The sequence below is a fragment of the Haliotis rubra genome, unplaced genomic scaffold (genome assembly GCF_003918875.1).
Source record: "Haliotis rubra isolate DU_JTF1 unplaced genomic scaffold, ASM391887v1 Scf771, whole genome shotgun sequence".
NCBI classification, from domain to species: domain Eukaryota; kingdom Metazoa; phylum Mollusca; class Gastropoda; order Lepetellida; family Haliotidae; genus Haliotis; species Haliotis rubra.
In genome coordinates this window covers 83,065-104,886 of record NW_025767492.1, presented here as the reverse complement: position 1 = coordinate 104,886, position 21,822 = coordinate 83,065, and the positions used below count along the sequence as shown (strand labels likewise).

General features: G+C 40.2%; 1 protein-coding gene across 7 annotated transcripts in view; it reads right to left on the bottom strand.

Moving 5' to 3' along the window:
• Positions 1-10,782: 10,782 nt before the first annotated feature.
• LOC124260704 overlaps positions 10,783-21,822 on the bottom strand; it is a 30,444-nt gene continuing 19,404 nt past the window's right edge. For 4 of the 7 annotated variants that reach the window (XM_046694982.1, XM_046694985.1, XM_046694983.1 and 1 more), the window contains exons 9-10: positions 12,671-20,783; positions 10,783-12,221 (exon numbers count right to left, since the gene is read on the bottom strand). In XM_046694982.1, the coding sequence (XP_046550938.1) occupies positions 12,011-12,221; positions 12,671-20,783 (8,324 nt within the window). In that variant the 3' untranslated portion in view covers positions 10,783-12,010. The remainder of the gene's footprint in view (positions 12,222-12,670; positions 20,784-21,822) is intronic. The other 3 variants (XM_046694988.1, XM_046694986.1, XM_046694989.1) reach the window with 3 other exon arrangements.

The following is a 21,822-nucleotide window of genomic DNA, read 5'->3' as shown; positions in this document are numbered from 1 at the left end:
TTGCGTACATCGTTGCTCATGCTGTTGATCACTGGATCGTCTGGTCCAGACTTGATTACTTACAAACTGCCGCCATATAGATGGAATATTGCTGAGTGTGGCGTAAAGCTAAACTCACTCACTCACCTAGAGCTGTGTGTAAAATTTATGGATGTTATGATAAATGTTTGCTTTACTTAAATACTAAATGTTACCATGGAAACTGATTTCAAATTATGCTCATCAATCATAACTCATCCTGCGAGGGGAATGTACTCATGTATACATTAGAATAAAGATGCAAGTGACTTTCAACAGATTAATGTTTTTAAAAAAATGACTGTTGAAGCCAGTTCTTAAGACTCAGAATGACATGTTTCTTTACACATGAAAAGATTGAAAACTGTGGATGTTTACTATTTCCATTTATGTTTGCATCAGAATAAAGATGCAAGTGACTTTCCATAGAATTCTTTTTTAGTGTTGTAACCATGGCATGTTTCTTTACACATAAAAACATTTAAACTTTTATATGGGTCCTCTTGAAGTGACATTTGCATGAGTGCAGATCCAGTTTTTATTAACTTTGTTATTTTTACCCCTTTTGGTAATAAAATCTTATTGATGAAATATGATATTTTCATGCAGTTATTAATTTTTATAGATTTTAGGATATGAATGTGTCAAGAATTAGTTCATCCGCAATTTTTTTTACAAGCAACTTCACATATTATGATTTAAGGTACCAGGTAAATGATGGTGAAAATATTTGATAATGATTTACATGTAGTGGTGAAAACATTGTAATTGTTGCAGAGGGACGACTCACTGGATGTTGATCTGAACGAGTCTCTGAATCTGAGCGAGGATATTCGTGGTCTCACTCGGAGGATGCTACGATCTGTGCGTTCAGACTTACGCAGCTACAAGAGGAGAGATTTCGGCTCTTCGGAATGGTGATGCTGACAAAGGGGAATCTCCGATCAAACATACATTGATCCTGATTGCTTCTGTTTCAGCCAAACATGTATACCTCGAACCTCAATGGCAATTCTCTCACAGTGTAGTGCCTGAGGGTCAGCATCAGATATTACTGTGATATTGTTCAAAGCAGTGTGTATCATATCTCACTCTCTCATATCTGCTGAATAATGAGTCATGTGGAGGTAATGTGGCTGATTTGGGGGTCATTGTGTCCTGAAGACATGGGTCTTTGCTCTTGTTGTCAACCACTGGTTACATGGCCCAAATTTCATTTTCTTGAGGCCATGATGGAATATGGTTGACTGTGGCAAAAGAACATTCATTCAATGTGTGCAGAGAAATAGAGCTTCCTGGGAATAAAGTCAGTCTGGTTCCTTCTTGTATAACCAAAATAACCTATCCTGATATTCTGTTGAAATATATAACCATGGAAAAATTTCAATCTGGATGTTTGGAAAAGGAAGAAGAGGTTTTGATTCAAGTGGGAGTGTGTTTGTTTTGTTTGATAACAAAATATTTTAAAGTATCTGTGATAACCATGGTTATAAGCCTGCATAAACAGCCATTGTACCAGGTATCGTTTTATTTAGACTTTTAAACTTCATAAGCATAATATCTTCCATCCATTATGTTATACAATGCAGTATAGTTCGTCAACATGTATGTCTTACATTACACAGCAATGAAGTCATGAAATCCAATATGGCCGTTTTGTCCACCATTTTGTATTCAGGTCTATTTCTTAGTTGACATCATATTACCATAAATCCTCCATTGTAAGATGAACCTAAGTGAAAAGAGTTGTCTAAATGTCATAATAAAAGAAAGAACTGGTAATATTTCAATTATCACACCCTCTTGTGGGTCATTTGAAGAGCTGAAGAATGTAGCTTCTAATGAAGATTTTATGATGGTAGTCATTTTGTTATTCCAGTAAATGGCTTTTTGTGTAACATCTCTCTGCAGACAAATCTTCTAGTGAATAATATACAGGCTAGTTGTATCATGTAAAATTTACCATCCTCATTAAATACAGAGAATTTGATCCCCATTTTATCATAAATAGCTTGGAATCTATTTCTTTCATATGTTTGTTTTGAACTTGATTCTTTTGACATGAGGTTAAAAATAGCTGTCCAATCAAATTGTGCTAATCGGAAATAGAATTCTTGTGCAAATATTGCAATAAAAGAGAAGGCTGATGGTTGTGTTGCTTTTAAAATCTCAAACTGAAGACATAGTGGCAAGTGTTTACCACAATAGAATAACACTGTTTTAATGAGGATGACAATTAGCAGCACAAATGTATTTTGAATAATTGCCAGCAGGCTGATATTATGCCGTAATATATGATTCTTCTGTAAGTGGCGTTTGGAAACTGGTATGATGTTGAGGAACAAATGTACTTTTTAACTTGCCTTTATGTACAATTTTTTTAACAAAGACCTGGCTTCTGTGGCGTGTGTTCACCTAAGCATGACCTTGTATGAGACACATATGTAATAATTGTATGTTATCCATTCATTGTTATCTGAACTTTAAAACAAAAACGTTATTTGTTCAGTATTTGTGTTTTACAGTTTATGTTTCGGTTTTTATCTCAAGGTCCGATGACATACATGTGGAACATACCGGATGTTGACGTCTGTGCAGCAATGAACATATACCATCATGTTTGCATGAAATTAAAGGGGCGGTGAGGTAGCCTAATGGTTAAAGCGTCGGCTTGTCATGCTGATGAACCAGGTTCGATTCCCCACATGGGTTTGTTGTGTGAAACCCATTTCTGATGCTCCCTGCTGTGATATTGCTGGAATATTACTAAAAGCGGCATAAAACCATACTCACTCACTTACTTATTGAAATTAAAGTCAATCTGTGATTTTTCATATCATAAATTAACATTTTTCCATGTTCCACATAAGGGAAACTGAAGGGAAAGTTTGGTTTAGAATGGTGATTAGATCCAGCGACCATCCTGATGCACCCAGTCTGTGTCTAGATGTCAGTCAGTTTGCAACCTCCATCACATCACTATGACTGACTGACTGAGTTTGGTTTTACGCCGCTTTTAGCAATATTCCAGCAATATCACGGCGGGGGGACACCAGAAATGGGCTTCACACATTGTACCCATGTGGGGATTCGAACCCGGGTCTTCGGCGTGACGAGCCAACGCTTTAACCACTAGGCTACCCCACCGCCCCACATCACTATGAACATAGGGGGCAGTGGAGTAGCCTAGTGGTTAGAGTGTTAGCTTATCATGCCAAAAGTCTGGGTTCAATTCCCAATGTAGGTACAATGTGTAAAATATATGGTGTCCCTCCCTGTAGTGATATTGCTGGAATATTGCTAAAAGCAGCGTAAAATCATACTCACTCACATACTTTTATCCGTCCACCCTACTCCCGAGGGACAATCATCACGCAATGGCCATTTGTGGTTGCATCATATATTCCTATATATTCTGTTACTTCACAGTGGCAGATCAATTGTTACTATTTTATTGATAATTGAATATTTTATTGATATTCATGAAGTAATCTCTGGTTTAGAATAGCTTTTCCAACTGCCCAACACTACAGTTTACAGTCTTGCTAATGGGAACCAAACCCCATAAAATGATTAAGAAGCAATATAGTACATTAATCTTTGAGGAATGAATACATCGTTCAGAATGGTGTTCAAGTGTATTTGTTCACTGTATTTAATGTATTTGTTGATGTTCTTTCTGATTTGATACAAATGCCCCCACATATTTAGAGACCAAACTATCAGTGACATATCGTCATGGAAACAGGTAAACGTGGACCCCTATCTTTAATAATGATAATAACAGTAATGGACATTTATAATGCGCCTGTATCCACACACTTGTACTAACTCAATAAAATCAGAGGATAATGTACAATAAATATACATTGTGGGTTTGAAAAGCTAGTAATAGGTGCTCTTGAAGAAATTGGTTTTCAGGCGAGATTTGAAACTTGCGACAGAATCAGAAAGTTTTATGTTGAACGTAGTCAGTTCCACAGACATGAAGCTGCATGTTGGAATGATCGCTTGTCAAACGAAGCTAAGCGGATCATGAGGTCTGTTAACAGAAGCTGGTTCTAGGAGGGAAGAGTTCTGGTAGGGTGTTCATCTTTGCTTTGAATGTCCTTCGGTATTTTTGAGTATTCAGATGATGAATGTGAATAAAAGAACACATGGTTACCAACAGGAATCCGTCCTCTACAACCTTTTACATGCTCAGAGTGGCTGATACACTAAAGTATTGTCATTAGTCAATGTGGATTACTTATGTCAAGCTACATTGTGATATGAAAGACTTGCAGCTATGGTAGATCACATTTAAGTTATATTTAAGTTGTTTTGCATATATCATGCATATATTCAGTATTGATCACTGTAATTTTGGATCTGATCCAAAATTGATTGTACTATTAATCCCTGTTATATATTTTTACAAATCAGCTGAATTTGAAAATATGAAATATAATTTTTAATTAGATACTTTTTGTAGCTGAATAACCTGTTATAAATATGATAATTAGTTAACAATTACTGATTTCAGAACTGGACTAGTAGAGTATGTGTCAATATTTTAATGAGTTGATGTACTTTTAATATTTATTTTACATATATATTCATAATATGAACCATATCCGTCCTTGAAGCTGAACACATGTATTTTATAACTTCACATGTTATTGCTTCGTATTTTGTGATGTCAAGGTCATTTACATTTTACTTTTACAGGTCTGCGTATTAGAGTTGCTGAAATAATGTGTTAACATATAGCAATACTAAGTGTAAAGATGTTATGTTGTCTCAGATTGTTTGTTAAGCTGGTTCATCCATCATTGTGATACAAGGAGTGAGATAGTGAGTCAGTACTTTGTCAAGATATATAGGTACAGCTGTAAGAACACTTGGTAAGTTATTGTACTTTATCAGGATATAAAGATCTATATGCGAGAACACTGAATGAGTTACAGTACTTCATCAAGATATAAATGTATACTAGTGAGAACACTTGACGAGGTACAATACTTTATCAAGATATAAAGATATATTTGTAGGTACCCTTGATGAGGTACAATAGTTTATCAAGATATAAAGATCTATATGCGAGAACACTGAATGAGTTACAGTACTTTATCAAGATATAAAGATATATTTGTTAGTACACTGAATGAATTACAGTACTTTATCAAGATATAAAGATATATTTGTAAGTACACTGAATGAGTTACAGTACTTTATTAAGATATAAATGTATACTAGTGAGAACACTTGATGAGGTACAATACTTTATCAAGATATAAAGATATATTTGTAGGTACCCTTGATGAGGTACAATACTTTATCAAGATATAAAGATCTATATGCGAGAACACTGAATGAGTTACAGTACTTTATCAAGATATAAAGATATATTTGTAAGACTGACTGACCGACTGAGTTTGGTTTTACGCCGCTTTTAGCAATATTCCAGCAACATCACGGCGGGGGACACCAGAAATGGGCTTCACAAATTGTACCCATGTGGGGATTCGAACCCGGGTCTTCGGCGTGACGAGCCAACGCTTTAACCATTAGGCTACCCCACCGCCCCGTATTTGTAAGAACACTGAATGAGTTACAGTGCTTTATCAAGATATAAAGATGTATTTGTTAGTACACTGAATGAATTACAGTACTTTATCAAGATATAAAATATATTTGTAAGTACACTGATTGAGTTACAGTACTTTATTAAGATATAAAGATAAATTTGTAAGTACACTGAATGCATTACAGTACTTTATCAAGATATAAAGATAAATTTGTAAGTACATTGGATGAGTTACAGTACTTTATCAAGATATAAAGATATATTTGTTAGTTCATTGAATGAATTACAGTTCTTTATCAAGATATAAAGGTATAGTTGTGAAGACACCAGTATTTCTGAGGGACCAGTATATATTTATAGTCTTACTTACTGTATAGCTTTGTCACACTTTGTAAACTGAATTGTGTCTGTCAACTCAATATGTACCATGTAACCTATACAAGTGTGATTCTGTCATCTGGTACCATGAAATAGAGAAGTGTGATACTGTCAACAAGTTTCATGACTTACATGTGTGTGATTCTGTTGACATGTACCATGACTTACATATGTGTGATTCTGTCAATATCTACTTCAACTCATATGAATGTGACGCTGTCAACAGACAGACATTTAAGGCACATATTATGTATATTCTATCAAACAGACCATGAGATATTTTGACAGTGCTCTTGATTTGATGTACAATAAACAAATAGATTTATTCAAATAAAGATTACATCATACAACTTGTGATGATGCTGTTATTTTTGAAAAAGAAAGACCAGGCCAGACCAGATTTCTCGAAACAAACTTAAGTTCGAGTTTTGACTTAAGTAAGAGTTTTTACTCAAATGTGAGAAAAAGCAGGAAAATGCATTTCCCAGAATGAACTGAAATCGATATTACACTCAAATATAGTTGACAATTTGGGCTTTTTTATTAAAAAAAATGCAGTTCATTAAAAAAATCAGCAGTTTCAAATTGTCAAACTCAGTTTGAAATTTGAGTAAAAAACTTAAGTTTTTTCGAGAAATCGGGGCCAGGTTGACAAGAGAATAGCTACAGTTTTGGCACATGTAATTTCTGATGCACTTTTTTCCTTCAGTTGCAGTCGTTTACTTTTATTGGTTGTTTAATGCTGCACTCAGCAGTATTCCAGCTGTGTGACAGTGGTTGTAAATAATTGAGTCTGGGCCAGACAAACCAGTGATTGATATCATGAGCATTGATCCATACAACTGGGATACAATAACATCCATCAATAGACTCTAGTCTGGACAACCAATGGTGACCTGTTATGACAAGCATGAGGTCCTGAAGATCAATTCGAACCTGGATCTTCCCGGGACTGTTTGTTTAGTGATGCATTGAGTGAGTTCATTCAGGGAATGACCTTTGAAGATTCCTCGCTATAACTGTACCCCAGCCAATACTTGTCCTAAGACCAATACGGCAACACCTAATGGATTAGGAGCTTAGAGACTTGGTGGATTGGGTGGACAGACTCAGTGACTTGGTGGATTGGATGAACAGGCCCAGTCACTTGATGGATTGGATGGACAGGGTCAGTGCCTTGGTGGATTGGGTGGACAGGCTCAGTGACTGGGTGGATTGAGTGCACAGGGTCAGTGTTAGTGTTTTAGTAGATTGGATGAACAGGCTCAGTGACTTGGTGAATTGGGTGGACAGGGTCAGTGACATGATGAATTTGGTGGACAGGGTGAGTGACTTGGTGGATTGGGTGGACAGGATCAGTGACATGGTGGATTGGGTGGGCAGACTCAGTGACTTGGTGGATTGGGTGGACAGTGTCAGTGACATGATGAATTTGGTGGACAAGGTCAGTGACTTGGTGGATTGGGTGGGCAGACTCATTGACTTGGTGGATTGGGTGGACAGGGTCAGTGACTTGGTGGAATGGTCTGACAGGGTCAGTGACTTGGTGGATTGGATGAACAGACCCAGTGACTTGGTGGATTGGGTGGACAGGGTCATTGAATTGGTGGATTGGCTGAACAGGCCCAGTGACTTGGTGGATTGGATGGACAGGGTCAGGGACTTGGTGGATTGTGTCGACAGGGTGAGTGACTTGATGGATTGTGTGGACAGGGTCATTGACTTGGAGGATTGAGTGGACAGTGTTAGTGACATGATGGTGGATTGGGTGGATAGGGTTAGTGACTCAGTGGATTGGGTGAACAGGGTCATTTTTGTAGTAGATTGGATGAACAGGCTCAGTGACTTGGTGGATTGGGTGGACAGTGTCAGTGACATGATGAATGTGGTGGACAAGGTCAGTGACTTGGTGGATTGGGTGGGCAGACTCATTGACTTGGTGGATTGGGTGGACAGGGTAAGTGACTTGGTGCATTGGATGAACAGGCCCAGTGACTTGGTGGATTGGGTGGACAGGGTAAGTGACTTGGTGCATTGGATGAACAGGCCCAGTGACTTGGTGGATTGGGTGGACAGGGTCAGTGACTTTGTGGATTGGATGAACAGGCCCAGTTACTTGGTGTATTGGGTGGACAGGGTCAGTGACTTGGTTGATTGGGTGGACAGTATTATTGATGTGATGGATTGTGTGGACAGGGTCAGTGACCTGGTTGATTGGGTGGACAGGGTCAGTGACTTGGTGGATTGGGTGGACAGGGTAGGTGCTTTGGTTGATTGGGTGGACAGGGTCAGTGCCTTGGTGGATTGGGTGGACAGGCTCAGTGACTGGATGGATTGAATGCACAGGGTCAGTGACGTGGTAACTGGTGTGGACAGGCTCAGTGTCTTGGTGGATTGGATGGACAGGGTCAGGGACTTGGTGGATTGTGTCGACAGGGTCAGGGACTTGGTGGATTGTGTGGACAGGGTGAGTGACTTGGTGGATTGTGTGGACAGGGTCATTGACCTTGAGGATTGGGTGGACAGTGTTAGTGACATGATGGTGGATTGCTAGGATAGGGTTAGTGACTCAGTGGATTGGGTGAACAGGGTCAGTGGTTTAGTAGATTGAATGAACAGGCTCAGTGACTTGGTGGATTGGGTGGACAGTGTCAGGGACATGATGAATGTGGTGGACAAGGTCAGTGACTTGATTGGGTGGGCAGACTCATTGACTTGGTGGATTGGGTGGACAGGGTCAGTGACTTGGTGGATTGGGTGGACAGGGTCAGTGACTGGGGGATCATATAACTCTTGCAGCCACTAGGCGCATCAAGTTATTGCGGCTTTCCCATCCTTACGAGGTACCCATTCACAGCTGGGTGGACTGGGACACATAGTCACAGTACTTTGTCCAAGTTTACTGGACGTTGCTGTACCCGTGTTTGCACGTATTCATGTGGCCACCCTCTGGTCATATACCAACGGATTCGTGGGTTCTTTTAAGTGCACAGGGTTGTGTACTCTAAACCAGGGGTTGTGAGTGCTGGTCGACACCAATCTGTCTTAGTCTGTGGTTTGATTCTCAACCGGTAATGAAAGAGTGAGTAAGCATGCACCTGCCCTCCCAAATGTTCTCGTTTGCTCGCTTTCACCCTCGCTCACTCACTCTCTCTGAAAGCATCTTTCCGCCCACATAATGGCTCTCGCTCGCTCGCATCTGCCCACGAAACGCTCTCGCACTCACGGGGCGGTGGGGTAGCCTAGTGGTAAAAGCGCTGGCTCGTCACGCCGAAGACCCGGGTTCGATTCCCCACATGGGTACAAAATGTGTCCCCCGCCGTGATATTGCTGGAATATTGTTAAAAGCGGCGTAGAATCATACTCACTCACTATCGCACTCACTCACTCATGCTGTTCTCAAACACTCGCTGTCACTCACTTTCTCGTTGGTTTTCGGATATAAGAACAGATATACAAACTGTATGTTTATCTTTATTGAAATACATCGTTTGCTACTGACTCAATACATTCATTCCCTCTCCTCTTGACATTTAATCAAACAATCAGTGGCGTCAGATAATGATCATAAAACATATGTTGACATGAATTGAAAGTAATGACAAATACAGAAAAGCCTGCAACAAAAACACTTTGTTGCAAGATGCCTTGTTACTTAAACCCCAAATTTCAAAATGTCCCGTTTCCCTACCCCCACCACTACCCACATGTATGCATTATCAATATCATTATATTACCAATAGTCGCAACAAATACTGCAGTATTAAATCAACATGTGTGATGGATTACACCTACACATACACACACGCACGCACGCACGCACGCACTATACTTACCATTTCATTTTTAACTATGCCCATTACATTCGCTTCTAAAAGGTACGGGAATTTCATATTTAATTTACGAATGAAAAAAATTGGAGATCAAGCACAGTCAATCAATGTTGATATGATGTCTGCCTTTAAAATGTCTTTGTTCCTATCCAAATTGAAGGTTCAGGTAGCCCCTACTTTTTTTGAAGAGTATATATTCAGCCTACTTATACTACTTTTGCTTGAAACTTTTGCACTAAGTACACTTTAAACTAAACAAATACTAATTTATACTAAATACAGTTTGCATATTTACATTTTATGCTAAAAAGGTCGCACCCTTGTATATGTACATTTCTAACTAAAACATTCTGAGCACATAATGTGGTGTATATGAAAGGAGCACAACTGAATGCTCTGACTGAACGACTGTTTGCCATTTGGTCACGTGTAGTACGATTATTATTAGTATAGGATATCTATATAGCGCACATATCCACGCACTAGTGCATTCTCAAGGCGCTGGTATCTTTTCCCTCGATCATTGGATGTCAATACCAACTGCACATCGTATTAGCAATCTGAACTCCCTGGGGAGTATACAACTCTTGCTGCCACTAGGCGCACCGCGTTATTGTGGCTTTCTCATCCTAACGAGATACTATATACCACAGAGGGGCGGTGGGGTAACCTAATGGTTAAAGCGTTGGCTCGTCACGCCGAAGACCCGGGTTCGAATCCCCACATGGGCACAATGTGTAAAGCCCATTTCTGGTGTCCCCCGTCGTGATGTTGCTGGAATATTGCTAAAAGCGGCGTAAAACCAAACTCAGTCAGTCAGTCAGTATATACCACAGTGCGTGGCTAGTTGCATGCACAATTGCGCTTGAGCCGTGAGTTTCATTGGAAAGGGTTTGTGCCGTTTGTGCTAACTATTCACCATATATTCTAACATTCACTTTGTGGAACTTCCGTATTCGGTTGTGATTTTAGTAACATACAGCACACGTGACAGTAATTTTATTGGATCTGCAAGAATAGTTGCTAGGTCGATAGTTCTCGCTTCTATGCCTTACTATCCCTAACAAATACTCTCATTTATATTCTATCGCTAAACATAATGTTCATTGAACATATAAGTAATACAGGCAATGAAAAAGACATTATATCATGCATGCCATACTAAATAAGTTTTATTATCAGTACATAGAGGATATTATATGAGTGCCCATGTCATACTATGTTTACGACACGAGTACCTAAATGTTGGTATTTCCCGAGCGAGAGCTAGGTATTTACCGATCTTTAGGCACGAGTTTCGTAATCATAGTATGATATGGGCACGAATACATTATTCTATTTATTACCGAAGTCGTTAAATCGTAAGTCGTAAACCCAAATCTACTCTCAAACATAGGCTGGCTGCCCGCCGTCGCCGCATGTAGAACGCAACTTCCTAGAAGAAATGTGACGTCATAGCATTGTTCATGACGTCACCTCACCATGACAAAGTGGTATTTTGCCCTAGGGCAACATATGATAAATATGAACCCCGGTATTTTCGCTCTCGTAGGTAATAAAACAAATTATCACCACCCTGGTAAATAGGTTTGACTATCAGCACAGTATTACTTAATCATTGTGGATACTAGTACTTACCCAGAGCACATTTATAAGAAGCACTTTTTTCACTAAAACATTACTGATCTAGCAGATCTTCATAAATACAAAATATAATCAGCACAATAATGCGGAATTTTTTTATACGTAGCCATTTTGTACACAGCACTCATTTAATTCCTGATGCACTTTGCTCTTAACACATTTACTGTATACACAATGACACTAGAGCACTGTATAGCCATTGGCGCTCAACTTATGTTACACTAAAAAAACATTTTGTACAACAGTCGTGTTAATATACACGTACTCATAATCACACCTTATACTAAACACACTTTATGTATACATGTATACATTTATATACAAATATTTTCAATATTTTCTTTATGCGTGAAGATCCCGGTTAGAATTGATCTCCAGCAAATTCATGCTTCTTCTTAGAGGTGACTGGGTGACTGGTGAGACTGGGACTTGTTCAAGCAGTCACTGGATTGTCTGATGCAGATATGATTATTCACATACCACCATCATACATCTAAAGTATCCGGAGAGAAACATTCAATAGTTGTTTGAATGGGTCAGTGAACTAAACATTCTCAAACTGACAGTCTTACTCCTGAAAGCACTGCCCATCTGATGACACACACCGTGTCTCACCCATTGAGTGACTGCGCCTTAACTGTGGTACACTTCTGGGACGTGGACAGGTCTGTGCGTCTTCAAAGGTGCACCCTCTTTTTGTGGAATCATATCTTATGCGTTTGGAAGAACACGGCGAATCTTCAGAACTGGTCGACTGGCGTTTCCTCAAGTACCGCAAGCTGAAACAATGAAAGCTTGGTTTCAGTTGTTGAAGTTGTAATATTCAAAGATATCTGATTGTTTACATTGAAAAGTTTAATCTCTCCCGACTGCACCTATGTATTTTAAAGTCTTACTGCACGAGATTTAAGTTGAAAAGAATGTTTTAACCCGATATAATATATAGTTATTATATTCCAAGAAAATGCTAACAAGCAATCGGTAACGTAAAGGCTAAGACACTGGTCTTAATCTACAGTCAGTGTAAATAAATATACAAGGAAAACCCAATCTTGACCATCTTCAGAAACAGATTTCATATGGTTGAAAGGGCAAAATAGCTGTGAAAATTCTAGGAACGAACACTGAAAATCAGTACTGACACCAGGTGTCCAGGGTCAACATGTCCTGTCACACCGGAAGCACCCGCCATTCAATTAGCCTGAACACACAATGAAACAAGTCTCACCTTTGCTTCAGTAGAACTCTGTGTCCAGTGCTGCACATGTCAAGGGGAGTTCGTCCATCTCGATCACGAACGTAAAGATTCCCTCCTGCCATCACCAACATCTCAGCAATGTCCAGGGATCCACGTTCACAGGCGTAGTGGAGCGGTGTCCGTAGATGTTCATCGCACACAGAGACATCAGCCATGTATTTCAACAACACACTTACTATTACCCGACAAGCGTTGATGCAGCTATAGTGTAGCGCTGTTTGACCATGCACATCACGGGTATTGGGTGCCGCTCCACGAAGAAGCAACTGTTCCACAAAGTGCACATTTTTTATGTGACTGGATATGTGTAATGCTGTCATGTTCATGTGAATTGGAACAGGAACATTCAGGAACCACCTTGCCATGTTCTGGTCAGCACCATGGTAAACCCAGTGAACTATGATTTGAAACATATCCTCGTGTCCATTTCTACATGCAACCAATAGAAGAGTTTCGCCAAATCTGTTCACGTCTTGATGTGATGAATAAGGTAACAGCTGCCTGACAACTTGAACACAACCAGCTTCACAAGCAACAAATACAGGCATGTTACCATTGTTGTCTTTGATTGTGGTGCCTGCACCATGTTCAAGGAGAAGGGAGACTGATTGGACACTATTCCTGCGGCATGCAATGTGAAGGGATGTTGCACTCTCAATGTCTTGATAGTCAACGTAAACACCACCATCTCCATTTTGCAACGTCCTCAACCAGATCAGCTCAAGTAGGAGGTCCACAATGGCGCTATGGTCATATTCACAAGCTACATGTAGGGGTGTTTTACCACATCTATTCATTATGTTGAGATCTTTATAATATGTAAGTAAACTTGCAACAATTTCAATTTTGCCTAAGGAACACGCGACATGCAAGGGTGTGTTCCTATTGATATTTTGGCAACATGGGTCGGCTGCATATGCTAGTAAATGATGAATAATTCTGATGGTTTCTGCCAGTTTAGCATCGGGCATGGTAAAAAATGAATGTAAAACCATATGTAGAGGGGTATCACCACAGTTGTTCTCAGCATTGACGTTTGAATCAGCTGATAGAAGAGTCAATACAGATCCTCTCTGGGCATTGAGGCAAGACACATGGAGTGGCGTGTCACCTAGGTTATTTGCCACATTTGTTTCAAAGTTCGGAGATAATATACGGACCACAGCGGAGTGCCCTTGATGTGAGGCAACATGAAGTGGCGTATCTCCGTCACTATTTGAAAGCTTTACACAATCTTTTCTATCATGTTTTAGAAGACAGTCAATAGCACGAGTACTGCCTGTCATTGCGGCAATATGAAATGGTGTGTTGCCGTGATTATCTGTCATCTCCATAACGTTGCTGCACCTGACTAAAACGTTCAGCCTGTTTATGTTGTCCATTGACTCACAGAGGTACATCCAGATGGTGTTTTGCATTCTACCATATTGGGTTAACTTTGCATGAGCGAAGAAGATTCTAACAATTTTGTCATTGCCAGTCCCTATTGCCATGTCGAGAGGTGTGAAACCATTGTGATTTTTTACCCATGCCAGATTAGGACTGGTATCGAGAAGGAACGTACATACTCTGTATTTGTCGTAGGAACACGCCAGGTGGAGGACATTGTCACCTTCATCTGTTAAATGATCGAGATCCATTCCAGCCTCGAGCAACATCTGTAGAATATGCAAATGCCCCCTTCGTGATGTTATGTGAGAAAGCATTTCTCCATCTTTTGATTTTATAAACAGTTGCTGTTTGATCTCTACATTGAATTTCAATATGTTTTGTAATGTTTTCACGTCCCCATGTTCACATGCTTTATGGAAGATTGTGTGACCATTTGAATCTACAGCATTTGAATTGGTAGCTGACGACAACAAACAAGCAACCACATCCATAAACCCAGCATCATATGCAAGATGTAAGGGAGATTTACCGTCATAGAGATGACTGTCATCCATGTCTGATAGCCACCCAGCACTGTATGCTATAAGTAAACTAGCCACATCACCATGGTCACAGTCACAAGCTACTTTGACTGGAGGGACATTAACAGAGTCCGTGTCTGGTTCATCAATTACTTCTATCACATGCCCTGTTTCTCTCACTGCCACCGAATCACTTGATTTTTTCTCACATTGAGATGAAGTTTGAGTTTTTTGTAGGGTAAATCCTTTAATGATATGTTTTCTCAACACTGAAGGAAACACTGATCCAGAAGAAAGAAATGCTTTTGTTACCTGCAAATTACCTTTCTCACATATTTTCATAAGCACGCTTTTACCATACTGGTCATTCTCAAGCACATCAGCACCTTGATTCATAAGATACTCTGCTACGTCAAAGTGGTTACCATCCATTGCAGCATGCAGTGACGTCATACCCTCAATTCCACTTCTAACTGTATTTTGAATGTCTTCTATGGTTTCTCTTTCATCTTCCAATATGTCACTCAAAGACACTGAAAAGGGGGATATACACTGAAGGCCAATGGAAGAAATGTTAGCTCCATTTTCTATTAAGTACCTCGCCACATGTAGATGACCTCGTGTACAACATGCAATCAAATAGTTACTGCCATTTGCTCCTGATATTTCGGCCTTAGCTCCCTTTATCATCATTACTTTGATAACATCAAGGTGTCCCTCTACTACAGCTGATAAAAGAGACGTATTGTTGAATTTGTTTCTGAGGTTTGGATCAGCACCATGATTCAATAAACAGTCAACAATTCCGTCATATCCTCTTGCACATGCTATATGGAGTGGAGTGCGTCCTTTATGTCCCTGTGCATTGACATCTGCTCTTGATGAAAGTAACACATTAACAGTTTGGATGTTTCCTGATTCACATGCATGATGTAGCGGAGTATCACTTTGACAGTAAGTTTCATTTATTACAGCCCCTTTGTTTATTAAGCATTGCACAGTTTCTACATGACCTGATTTAGCAGCATAGTGCAGACAACCTTTCAAAGATACATTTGAATCGCAATCAATTAAATCTTTAACAATGTTCAAATGTCCTTCGGACGCAGCACAATGGAGTGGTGTCTGTTTGTCCATATTCTCAACATTACTGGTGTGATGGTATCGAATGAGAAGCCTTACGCTTTTCCGACACCCTCTCTCAGCAGCAATATGCATCGCAGTTTCTTTCTTGCAGTTCGTCAGAGAGCCATCAACACCACGTTCCAGTAAGGTCGCAACACTGTCAGGAAAGCCAAATCTCACAGCATGATGAAGAAGTGAGTTACTATCAGAATCTACAGCTGCTAATGACTTTTCGTGAATATTTTCAGATACAAGCTTGAACAGATAACCATTATTTAACATTGAAACTGGCACATTTGAAAATGAAGTTGTATACCTGAGGAGTGATTTCATGACAGTGAAGTTATTACTTTCCATGGCTGCGTGAAGAGGCGTTTCACCTTCATTGTTTACATGGCATGGATTTGCACCATTCTCTAATAACACTTGCACAGCCGAATCTCTTGCATTTCTACTACAGATATAGAGACCCGTGCTCCCAGTTTCATCCACATGATCTACATATAGCCCAGAATCTAACAGTAAGTGTAGTACGCCAATGTTTCCTCTTTCACATACCAAATGAAAAGATGACGAAACAGCCTGATCCGACATGTACATTTCATATTGTAACAATAATCTCACTATGTTAGTGTGTCCTTGGTAACATGCTTCAAAGAGAGATGTCGTATCCTTCCTATATTCAGTTACACTGGATTCGGAGATATCGTCAAACAAAGTTTGAATACTGCATCTGCCAAAGAGTTCTCTGCAAGTCATGTCGTTAGAATATTTGTGCAATAGCCATTCAACAATAGCCGTGTGTCCATATCTTGATGCAATCATCACACACGAGTCTGCGTGATGACTGGATGGAAATTTCTCAAAATAACGTTTTACCAAGTTCATGTAGCCACATGCAACAACCCTGTGGAGGAGAATACCTTTTACATCATAAGTATTGAGTAAATTGAGTATTTCAATGCATTTGACATTTTTCAAATCTTCTGCTGCTGTAAGTGTATTTTGTAAACAAATTCCATTGCACATTTCAGTTAGTAATAAAAGAACTTGTGGTGAGTCAAGGCAACACAATTCTTGAAGGAAGAATTCTGGAGATACATCTGAAGGAAGTATCGGAAGCAGCATCCTAAACATAATAAAATGTTTCTTTTGAAGAACCCTTTTGAGAAATGATGATATGTCGATATTTCTAGTTACATCTAGTTGCAATCGTTTGATGGACAGTCGGAAAAAATGATATACAGTTGACACACAAACTCCCTTTCCACAAGCTGTAACAAGAGGTAAATACCCATCTATGTCGGTATCTGACACACTAAGCCTTTTTTCAAGCAGCAGCTTAACTATTTCTATATGTCCCTTTTCACAAGCTCTAGCGAGTGGTGAATACTTATCCAAGACGGTATCAGAAACACTTGCTGTTTTCACCAGCAGTAGCTTAACTATCTCTATATATCCCTCTTGACATGCTGTAGCCAGTGGTGAATACCCATGCATGTCTATAGCAGTCACACTTGCCCCTTTCTCCAGCAGTAGCTTAACGATCTCCATATCTCCCTTTTCACAAGCTATAGCCAGTGGTAAATACCTATACCTGTCGATAGCAGTCACACTTGCCCCTTTCTCCAGGAGTAGCTTAACGATCTCTATATCTCCCTTTTTACAAGCTCTAGCCAGTGGTGAATACCCATCCATGTCGATAGCAGTCACACTTGCCCCTTTCTCCAGCAGTAGCTTAACGATCTCTATATCTCCCTTTTGACAAGCTCTAGCCAGTGGTAAATACCCATACCTGTCGATAGCAGTCACACTTTCCCCTTTCTCCAGCAGTAGCTTAACAATCTCTATATCTCCCTTTTGACAAGCTCTAGCCAGTGGCGAATACCCATACCTGTCGATAGCAGTCACACTTGCCCCTTTCTCCAGCAGTAGCTTAACCATCTCTATATCTCCCTTTTCACAAGCTCTAGCCAGTGGTGAATACCTATCCATGTCGTTAGCAGTCAGACTTGCCCCTTTCTTCAGCAGCAGCTTAACCATCTCTATATCTACCTTTTCACAAGCTCTAGCCGGTGGTAAATACCCATACCTGTCGATATCAGTCACACTAGCCCCTTTCTCCAACAGTAGCTTAACGATCTCTATATCTCCCTTTTCACAAGCTCTAGCCAGTGGTGAATAATCATCCATGTCGATATCAGTCAGACTTGCCCCTTTCTCCAGCAGTAACTTAACGATCTCTATATCTCCCTTTTCGCAAGCTCTAGCCAGTGGTGAATACCCATGCAAGTCGATAGCAGTCAGACTTGCCCCTTTCTCCAGCAGTAGCTTAACGATCTCTATATCTCCCTTTTCACAAGGTATAGCCAGTAGTGAAGGCTCACCCATTTCGAGACCAGTCACACTAGCCCCTTCCTCCAGCAGTAGCTTAACGATCTCTATATCTCCCTTTTCACAAGCTTTAGCCAGTGCTGAATAATCATCCATATCGATATCATTCACACTTGCCCCTTTCTCCAGCAGTAGCCTAACGATCTCTATATCTCCCTTTTCACAAGCTCTAGCCAGTGGTGAATACCCATCCATGTCGAAATCAGTCACACTTGCCCCGTTCTCCAGAAGTAGCTTAACGATCTCTATATCTCCCTTTTGACAAGGTATAACCAGTCGTGAATTCCCAACCATGTCGAGATCAGTCTCAGCAGCCCCTTTCTCCAGCAGTAGCTTAACCATCTCTATATCTCCCTTTTCACAAGCTATAGCCAGTGGTGAATAATCATCCATGTCGACATTAGTCACACATGCCCCTTTCTCCAGCAGTAGCTTAACGATCTCTATATCTCCCTTTTCACAAGCTGTAACCAGTAGTGAATACCCATCCATGTCGAGATCAGTCACACTTGCCCCTTTCTCCAGCAGTAGCTTAACGATCTCTATATCTCCCTTTTCACAAGCTTTAGCCAGTGGTGAATAGTTATCCAAGTCGGTATCAGTCAGACTTGCCCCTTTCTCCAGAAGTAGCTTAACAATTTCTGTATCTCCCTTTCCACAAGCTTTAGCCAGTGGTGAATACCTATACCTGTCGAAATCAGTCACACTTGCCCCTTTCTCCAGCAGTAGCTTAACGATCTCTATATATCCCTTTTTACAAGCTCTAGCCAGTGGTGAATACCGATCCATGTCGATATCAGTCACACTTTCCCCTTTCTCCAGCAGTAGCTTAACGATCTCTATATCTCCCTTTTCAAAAGGTCTAGCCATTGGTGAATACCTATACCTGAAGATATCAGCCACACTTGCCCCTTTCTCCAGCAGTAGCTTAACGATCTCTATATCTCCCTTTTCACAAGCTTTAGCCAGTAGTGAATGCCCATACCTGCCTCTACCCTTCACACAAGCTCCTTTCTCCAACAGTATTTTAACCACCCCGATATGTCCCTTTTCTAAACACTCTGATACAATTTTTGAATCACATATGACAATGTTTGCAGCGCTTGTATTAAGCAGTATCTTAACCACATCAGCATTGTTTGAATATGCAGCAGTCAAAAGGGGGTTTTGGTCATCCACAGTGACAGATCTATCAGCATCATACTGTAACAGTAACTCAATGATATCACTAAACCCTGCTGCACACGCTTTATGTAAAGGTGTATTAGACCCATCGTAAGGAAGCGGGTAACCCCTTTGATTTAAAATAACCTTAGCGACGTCAAGAAATCCCTCCTTACAAACTATATCCAGTGGCATTTCATTGTTGTAATTCAGCACCGTGCAGTCAGCCCCTCTCTCCAGCAGTATGGATACATTATCTGATTCCCCTCGCTTACAAGCAATATGCAGGGGCGTATTCCCTTCAGCATCCCCTTCTGAGATGCAGCATTGTCTTGCAATCAGTGCCACGAGGTCACGGTTACCTGATCTACAAGCAGAGTGTATTGGTGCGTTGAACATGATGTCGTGGAGATTGAGATCTGCACCGTGCTGTATCAGACATTTCACAACATCTATATTCCCTTTAGTTGCAGCAGCTAAAGCAGCAGTACTCATGGGTAGGAACGGTATGTTGGTTCCGGACCCTTCGACTAATTGTGCATTGACATCAAATCCATTCTCCAGGAGATTAGACACTACGCCAGTATGTCCGTAAAGACTGGAGAGGTGTAGGGCTGGCAAGGCATGGGTGTCATATGATTCAATATTTGTCAGAGGGCTCTCCATATTTTGTGCAATACCTGGTAGGGTCAGTCGACTTTTAGGATTCCTCAGACAGTCAGTTAAATCGGTCTCTATGCAGAGTAACTGCACAATGTTGGAATTACCAGAAATACAACATGGTGTGAGACAAGCAGCCTTTTGATTAGCTGTTAAGCAGAACGACAGTGATTTGAAGAGTTCAGCATTCCTCCCAAAGCACATCCAATGGATGAATGTTCCGCCAAACGTGCTATCTGAATTTTCCAAAATAATTTGGATGTCATCAGACTTTAACTGACGTTTGACCGCTTTCAAGAACAACAAATTGAAGTGAAAATACCCAAAAGAATCGTGAGACAACACTAAAGCAAGGTTACTTTGCAAAACCTCTTTTGCAAATCGTCTTGCCAAATCCTCAACCATTTTCCCCTTTAGACACACGTAGAAACCACCATCTTGTTCATTGACCCTGATATGAAAGAAGATGAATTTTAGATCAATAATGTCAATGTATTCTTGAAGATGATCTGCAATCACCGTGGATAGCGCTCTTTTTATATCGGTATTCCTAAGTATGACAAGTGAGTTCTGTTCTGATGTCAAGACAAGCTTTTCTAATCCAAGGAACGCATTCCTTATTTCGGCGTTTGTAGTTGCCTCACAATTACACAGTTGGCAGCCCCATTTAATATAGTCTTTCAGTGGGGAAGTATTTTCTTGGTCATCAAGAGCCGTTAATGGCAGACGTCCTTTCATGAAGCATACAAGGGTCAAGCCTACAAAGGAAGACTTTTGGTTTTGAAATAGTTCTTCACAATATGAACGTATGTCTTCTGGACACAATCCTGAAATAAAATAAAAGTATTATGACGAATATTGAATCATGAGTATATCTAGTTCACATGTTGCAAAAACATAAACGCATACATGAAGCTGAAATATATCAATATAATACTTTACATCTGAACCTAAATTAATGTTAAATGTTTTGAAAAGAATACTGATATTATGAAAAGTGCCAGACACTTCTCAAACTGTAAGGTAGTGAGAAATGTATATACAGACATATGTATGAAATACATGATCACATGACGGATGTGTGATGTGTAACAACGATGCCAGTTGGTTCAAAATATGCAATGTCGCTATTGGACTCCTTAAGACGCAGCTACGGTCGAGAGTGAGGGAGAGTGACTGTGGGAAAGTGTGAGTGTGTGTGTGTAAGAGTGAGAGGGAGTGTGTGTGTGTGTGAGACAGAGTGAGTGAGAGCGAGTAAGTGTGAGTGAGTGTGTGTGTGGGAGAAAGAGTGAGAGTGAGTGTAAGTGAGAGAGTGAGTGAGTGAGAGCGAGCGTGTGTGAGAGTGAGTGAAAGAGAGAGTGAGAGTGAGTGTGATAGAGAATGAGTGAGTGAGAGTGAGGGTCTGAGAGAGACAGTGTGAGTGAGAGTGTGTGTGTGGGAGATAGCATGAGTGAGAGAGTGAGAGTGAGTGTGTGTGAGAGAGAGTGAGTGAGTGAGAATGGTGTGTGTGTGTGAGAGAGTGTGAGTGAGAGTGTGTGTGTGGGAGAGTGAGAGTGAGTGAATAAGTGTATTATTATTATTATCATATGATTGTCGTACTGTGGAGAATGTATTACACAATTCCTTTTGAAAGACCTCATGTTTAGATGTCACTTGAACCAGCTTTGAAAACTCCCTGTAATTGTGTTCTCTTTTCAGTTACTTCTTTGAGTGGCATGTTTAGAAGTTGGTGAATCAGATAAGGAGACAAGTCTATTCATAAACAACTTCTTTATTCGGATGATGCGACGTTTCGATACAGATCCTTGTATCGTTGTCAAGCAAGCATGAGTCAGACCGACCCCCGCAAAAAAAACAAATACAAAA